We start from the raw sequence: 7,218 nt of genomic DNA, 5'->3' as shown, positions 1-7,218 counted from the left end.
AGTTGGGGTGTGTTTTTTTCCTTTTCCCTCTTTTTCCCTCTTTTGTGGGGGGGGGGGGGGGGGGGGGGGGGCATGAGCAGCAGCAACTGTGGTCAACTCTCCACTGATATTTGCAGAAACATTCATTAATGGAGAACCTTCAGGTTCTGGTTCTGATGGACTAAAATAAACCCAGATATCCATCCATCCATTTTCTGAACACCCTTGTCCCTCAGTGGGGTCGGGGGGGGTGCTGGTGCCTATCTCCAGCTAACGTTCCAGGCGAGAGGTGGGGTACATCCTGGACAGGTTGCCAGTCTGTCGCAGGGCAACACAGACACACAACCATGCGCACACACACACCTAGGGGCAATTTAGACAGACCAATTAACCTAACAGTCATGTTTTTTGGACTGTGGGAGGAAACCGGAGTACCCGGAGAAAACCCACGCATGCACAGGGAGAACATGCAAACTCCATGCAGAAAGACCGGGGCGGGGAATTGAACCTAGAACCTTCTTGCTGCACGGCAACAGCTCTACCAACTGCGCCACTGTGCAGCCCCAAACCCAGATATTTAAAAAGTTTTATAGAAATTCTTTGCTGGTCCAAACAAAATGACAAAGACTCAGATCAGCTGGTTATTTCGGCATACATATAAATATAATTACATTCTGGCACTTGTTATTAAATGTGCAACATTTTAGATTTAGATAATGCAGTCAAAAGATGTAAACCAATAGCCATGCATAAACTTTATTATTGTTTTTTATTAACTAAAGTAAAAATAAAATTCACAAGCTAATATTATGTAGTCCCAGTATTTGTCAGCGCAAAACCGCAGCTCCAACAGAAACACAGCACAGCATCATTGTTTCTCTTCAGAGCAACCAGCTGCTAGCAGCACTGCTAAATCACAGCTGTTCTTATTCTGCTGCTAAACTTAACGTGTTCCTGGTGCTGCTCCTGATTATATTCATACTAGCTCCTCCGTCCCAGCAGGAGGCATGTTCACGGTCCACAGCTAAACTATGATGTTTGAAGTTTTCAGTGAAGTAAATCAGGAGTAAATCAGCAAATGCAGCCAGCTGTCAATCAACAATGAAAGACATTTGTGTACTGAGGCACAGTACACAAATGTGTTTGGATGTGTTGAGGCACATCCAAAAAGGGCACAACATATTTGAGGACATGGATGCAAGAATGAGGGTTCAAAAGTTATTTTATTTTAAAACACTTTTGGAATTTTCTTTTGCTTCAGCTGCTGTGATTTTCTGTGAAGAAGAAAAAAGAGAGTTAAATATCCTCAAACCCCGCGTCCCCCCAAAAAAAACAAAAAACAAAAGTATTAACAGGAAAGATGGACCTGGTGAGCCAATCAAAAAAAACAATCAAAAAAAATACAGGGGCCACAGGTTGGCCCTGTGTGGGCCAACCCCTACACAGGGCCATCGAAGCCCCTACTAGTACCAGACTAAAGCAAAAAAGTATCTATTGCAAAAGAACAAATCAAAAACAGGACAACCGGTCCCACCAGGCCAAAATCACAACAAAAAAGCAAACAAACAAAGGCTAACAGAACTATCGCTTGGCAGGCTGGAGACATTAGCTGCAGCCTACAGCCACTGGTTTCATGCGTGCACCTCAACAAGACGCATCCCTGGTGGTTATGGAGCGAGAAGAAGCAAGACAAAGGGGCGGGTCTACACACACACGTGCGTTGAATCCAGTCTATATATAGACGGGCCAACAGCGCTACAACTAAACGTAATTGAATTAATTACAAAAATAAAAAATTATTCAAACTCCTAAATATATCAAAAACAAGGGAAAAAGTCATTTAACTAAAGTCTATAAACAAAACAATCTAGAAAAAAATAGACAAAAACAATCATAATGTGCCCAAAGCACATAACACCCACAATAAAATAGAAAAACACATATTGCACATTCCTACATGCATTCCAGCAAGTAAATGAACCAGCAAATCAGACCAGAGCATCAGAAGCCTGGTCTGTATGTTCCTACTTTATTTAACAATCTGACTGATGTTGGGACAAATTAAGTTTTGAATCTGTTATGTCTACCAGCAGGGATTCAAAGGCGTTTCAGCACCCTCTGTCTGAGGGTGTCTGATTCATTTGATTTATTCAGCCCTTTATATCTTCAATTGAAATCTCAAACGGCTCATTCATACGCTGATGATGGCTGAAGGCTGACAGAAGCAAGGCTGTATATTTTGCACCAACACCAGAAGTGTCTTGCCCAGAGATGCAAACGACGAGGATGCAGACTGGGAATCAAACCAGCAGTAGGCCAAATGCAGGGTAAACTCCTACCGCCGTTGCTACCATTGCCACCGTTGCCTGTTGTGTACCTAATGATACTAATATTATGATTTTAGTAGTTTTGTTTCCCTTATGTGCAATTCTTTCCATGGAGCAGCAAATTCATTTTGGTCTCAGCTGGACTCTAATCAAATAATTTTCCTCTTTACCACACACACACACACACACGCGCACACACACACACACATACACACACACAGAATTTGGCAAATAAATGGTTTTCACAGCCGCAAATTCAAACAGCAACTGAGGTGGTGAACACCAGTTCACTGCAAATCAAAACAAAATTTGATGCTGTTACATTTGAAGGTAAATTCTGAGGAACCGGCTCCAGCAGTGGGAAAAGTGTTAACTGTGTGTGTTTGATTTCCTCTCACCCTGCTGATAGTGAAGAGCATACCCGGCCTGCCAGAGCAGACACCGGTGAAGCAGTATCTCAGCCTCCAGTAGAAAAGGTGCTCTGAGATGAAGGTGAGGATGGACAGGCCCATGGCTGTAGCCAGCATGTAGAAGACTCCTGCCATGTTGTCCACATCCAGCTGACTGGACATCACCTCATTCTTTTCATTATGGCAGATCCCGGTCAGCCACTGCGCCTCCAGCTCCTCCATCTCACCTGTTGGAAAAGTAGAGAAACAAAGTGTCTTAAAATGGATGAATGGCAAAGATGAAAGATAAAAGATTTTGGGACAAATAGAAAGAGTAATTCAGGGATGAAGTGGATGCAATATCAAATGAAAGCAAAGAGGATAAAAACAGAAAACACCATGGGAGAAAAAGGGATAAATACCCCAAAATCTTTTAGGATTGTTTTTATATTCATTTTTATATTCAGATTTAGTTATTCTCAGAAAGGTAAGACCTCTTAAACAGCATACTAATTTTTATCATAGCATAGTTTTGATGACAGTCCATCACTAAAATATTTAATATGCCAGTTTAACAGAACATATTTACACAGCATGCTCACTTTAGAAGCTACTCTTGCTGTCGCGATAATAAGACTTTTTGTTCATATTATCAGGATAATGCTATATATGACTTTTAAACTTTTGAAAAAAATCACTTTGTCTCAGGTTCAACTACTGCAGTTTGCCAAAGCCCAGCTTTGTTTTGTCAAGTTTTTATTTCCAAAAACACCATAATATCTAACAGAATGCTTTCTTCATTTTATCATTTTAGAGAAGCACTGTTTTTACTCTGTTTGTTTGCCACCAACTATTCATACACTTTAGTCACCTATAAATGGAGCAAACATCTCATTTCAAGTCTCTTAACAGTCCTAATGTAAAGAAACCAATTTTGCAAGAAAATAAAAAACTTGCATTTTTATTTAGAATTAATTTACTAATAATTAATTATTAACTAATCATGCTAAAATCTGCCCTCCAAAAAACAAGCTTCTACATGTACATGTTTGGTGAAATCACATAAGTTAGTAGGACAGATGATCAGAGCTATTCCAACACTTCTAACTTGCCTATTGTAAAAGTTCAAATACCAAATAAACCTTAATTTGCATTAGCACACATAGTAGAAAATGATTTCTGTTGCTGTTTGAATTTGAAGAAGCTAATATCTCCAGTCTTCTTTATTTCTGCTCTTGGGGATACAGCCAATAAGAGTCAATAAATATAAATGCAGCTTCAGGATTAGCTGCTTTGGAAGCAGGTAGCATTGCAGCATTTTCTTTATCTTAGATATGTCGTATGAAAAAAAGCATATTAGGATATGTGAGCACATGCATGCACATACACATGTACATACACACACCTCTTAGAGTAGTGATGATGAAATGGTGTGTTAAGATGAGACCCTGGTAGCTTTCTTAAAGGGAAAGGAGGAGTACAAGATAGTTTTTTTTGTATAAGGACAAAGACAAAGACTGTTCACTTTAAAGACCGACAGAACCTCAAAAACCTGACTAATACATGACGAAGCATCTTACCGTCTCCTATGATGCTAAGTATAGCCAGATCGACTAAACGTTTCCAATACGATCCCTTCTGAAGTGCGATCCCATAACCTGTGGTGGCAAAGATGTATCCGCTGCCGATGGTGACCAGCTTACAGCCGTCGTCTCTGCCTGCCATGTAGTTCAAGACTGCAGCATCGTAAATGAAGGCGTCCAGCTTTCTGTGACGAAAACCAGTTCAAATTCAGCATGAAATCAAAGGGTGAAAAAAAACACAATAATCATGTAAGGAAATAATAAAGAGATAAATATTAGGTAAAACATTACTAATTTTCTAAAAAACTAATCAGGTAAAACAATCTTTTTTTATTTGCTACATATTTTGGATCTACAACTTTTAAAAATCTTACGGTCAAAATAAAAACATATGTATTCAGGCCTTTGATTTAATAGATTGCAGAATCCCATTTTGCTGAAACTGCTGCTAATTTTTTTAAACATGAATATCAGTCTCTTCCCTTCAGTTTTTCATGATTCTTCAATAACAGAAATTTACGCAAAGTCAACAGATCCCTGCAATTTTTGAGCAACTGGAAAGTCAATATTGCAAATTTTCCACAGGATTTGCTCAAAAACACTGAGTTATGTGACTGTTAATTCCCACCTATAGGTCAAAGTATTTCTTACTTCTGCGACTCTATTACTTCCGCTTCACTTGTTTTACTTACAGTTTCAAAATGCCATTTAGTTTTCTTATGCCAACATTGATATAACTGATTATTATAAACTTTTGTGGAAAATACCTGTACTTCTGTAGTTGGTTGTAAAATTGAATAATAAAAGTTTTTCATTGATTAGGTAAAAATCACTCCCTTCAGATCAAACTGTAGCTTGAAAATGGTCTCAGTAAAAAGCGTCAGCCAGATTACTTGGGTGCTTCACATTTATAGTTGTTCTATGGGCTTATATTTCTTAGGGAAATAAAATGTAATACAGTACATTAATTTATTAAATTTAGCTTTAAAACAGCGTAGTATATTTTGGGAAGATAGTGCTCTTATGTTTCTTTTGTACCTGAACACAAGTCCCCAGATTGACTTTCATGACAATTTTTACTTCTGAAGTTGTTTACATATGACTCAGCTGAAAACCTTCTTTACATAGTTTTGATGTTGTATAACTAAGTTTAATGTGAGATGTTAGAAACAAACATTTTGCATAGGCTGTGCTATATCAATATAATTAATACACAATCTAAAAGTAAAATTATGTTTAATACCCTGAAGATCAAAGCCTACACTGAAAACTGAAAACCAGCTCTGCTATTAGTGGGAGCTACAGAGGGAGAATAAAAGGTAGCCAACTCCAGAGCAAATTACAGTTTGTCTCTTTTGGCTGCGTCCCTTTTTTGTACAGCAGCAGGAGTTTATAATGAGCAGTTGCAAACATGTTACTGTCAGTAACAGAAACACAGAGCAAAGCTACCTCTGTACTTTGGCACAAGTTAAAGCTGGGCACCAAGAGTTTGGGTTATTCTTAAATACATGTGCTGGTTGAGAATCATACTCTCAGCTGCAGGGCAATGTAATGTGAGAGCAGCTGACTTGATAAATTTACATTACCCAGTCTTGAGGCTGACCAATGCATCCACAACACCAGTCTGGTGGTACTTAGTCATGTACTGGTGCATATCTGGGTAGTTCTTCCGAATGTTGCGCTCAGTGCTTCCGTTGGGAACCGTCCCAAAGCGAAATGGCGGGGAGTAGGAGTGTGGCTTCTGGAACTGAGGGGAGAAGAAGAATGAAAGCAAGAAAAATATGGCATTTGTTAAAAGAGACTTACACCGATGTGTGGGAGGAGCGCAGAGGGGAGAGGCAAAGATAAAAGGCGTGAGTGACATCAGGAAGAGAGAAACGAGAGAAAGGAAAATAAGAAAAGAAAAGTTCAAGTAGTAGTGGGGGCAAACATGAAGAAAAAATAAAGGAGGGAGGACAGAGGAATGGAGGACAGTGGCAAGAAGAGACAGACAAGGAAGGAAAGATAGCAGAGAGGACTCATCAGTCATCATCATTGTGTATCCAGTGTAGTGTAAGACTGGCTGGGGTTCTGCTGACACTGCCAAGCTCTGCAAACTACACACATTCTTGCCTTTGATCTGTGCAGCATGCGTGTGTGTCTGTGACTCTGCTGTGCTGGCAGTGATAGTGAGGTGACAGGGATGGCCAGTGGGTTTGGGCTGTGAAGCCTGAGGGCACTCCCCAGAGAGTCTTGTCTGGCCGCGGGCCTGGCATCCATTACAAGAGCAACCCTGACTGCGAATGTGTTTAGTTTCCTCTATGCATGTGCGTATGTGTGTGTACCTATGTTTGTGTAAACCCACCTTTTTGTCAGACAGTCCAGTGACTTGGTCCACAAATTCTTCCTGGATCATAAAGGCGGCCAGGTTGGCAGTGTACGAGGCCAGGAAGATGACAGCAAAGAAGGCCCACACTGACACAATGAATTTACTGGTGGTGCCTTTGGGGTTCTGCACAGGCACAGAGTTGTTGAAAACCAGACCCCACAGCAGCCATATGGCCTTTCCAATGGTGAATGATGGACCATGTGGGTCTGAGAGATCAGCCGGAGCAATACAAAAAAAATGGAAAAGGATTGCATGATGAGTCAAAGATAAAGCATAGTGAAACACTGAACTCACATTTTTATCTGATGGTGTCAAAATACCATCAGATTCGTCTTGTGTTCTAGAGGCATGGACCAATTATTAGTATCAAGGTACATAAGAGGTTATAAATTGTTACAGTTATACTAAAAGTTTCAATCTCACTGTTCCTATGATTCAAAGTTTTTTAATCAGATGTAACTGAAGCAAGCTGGAGTGACCAGAATTATCTCCATTACCTCCACCTGTTGATATGCACTGCCTGCTAGTGGCTGAAAGAAACCAAACCTTTGTTGCACAGCAATGCACATAGT

At 40.0% G+C, this 7,218-nt stretch overlaps 1 protein-coding gene across 1 annotated transcript in view; it reads right to left on the bottom strand.

Annotated features, from left to right (window-relative positions):
• The window catches only part of LOC106962579 (glutamate receptor ionotropic, NMDA 2A-like), a 134,202-nt gene that overhangs the window by 13,956 nt on the left and 113,028 nt on the right, over positions 1-7,218 (bottom strand). Inside the window, exons 14-15 of the mRNA XM_015057072.1 lie at positions 4,276-4,463; positions 2,705-2,943 (exon numbers count right to left, since the gene is read on the bottom strand). Of these exons, the coding sequence (XP_014912558.1) occupies positions 2,705-2,943; positions 4,276-4,463 (427 nt within the window). The remainder of the gene's footprint in view (positions 1-2,704; positions 2,944-4,275; positions 4,464-7,218) is intronic.

Source organism: Poecilia latipinna, unplaced genomic scaffold, assembly GCF_001443285.1.
Source record: "Poecilia latipinna isolate Pla-1442-1.1 unplaced genomic scaffold, P_latipinna-1.0 Scaffold1433, whole genome shotgun sequence".
NCBI lineage: Eukaryota > Metazoa > Chordata > Actinopteri > Cyprinodontiformes > Poeciliidae > Poecilia > Poecilia latipinna.
This window is presented reverse-complemented; position numbering and strand designations above follow the sequence as displayed.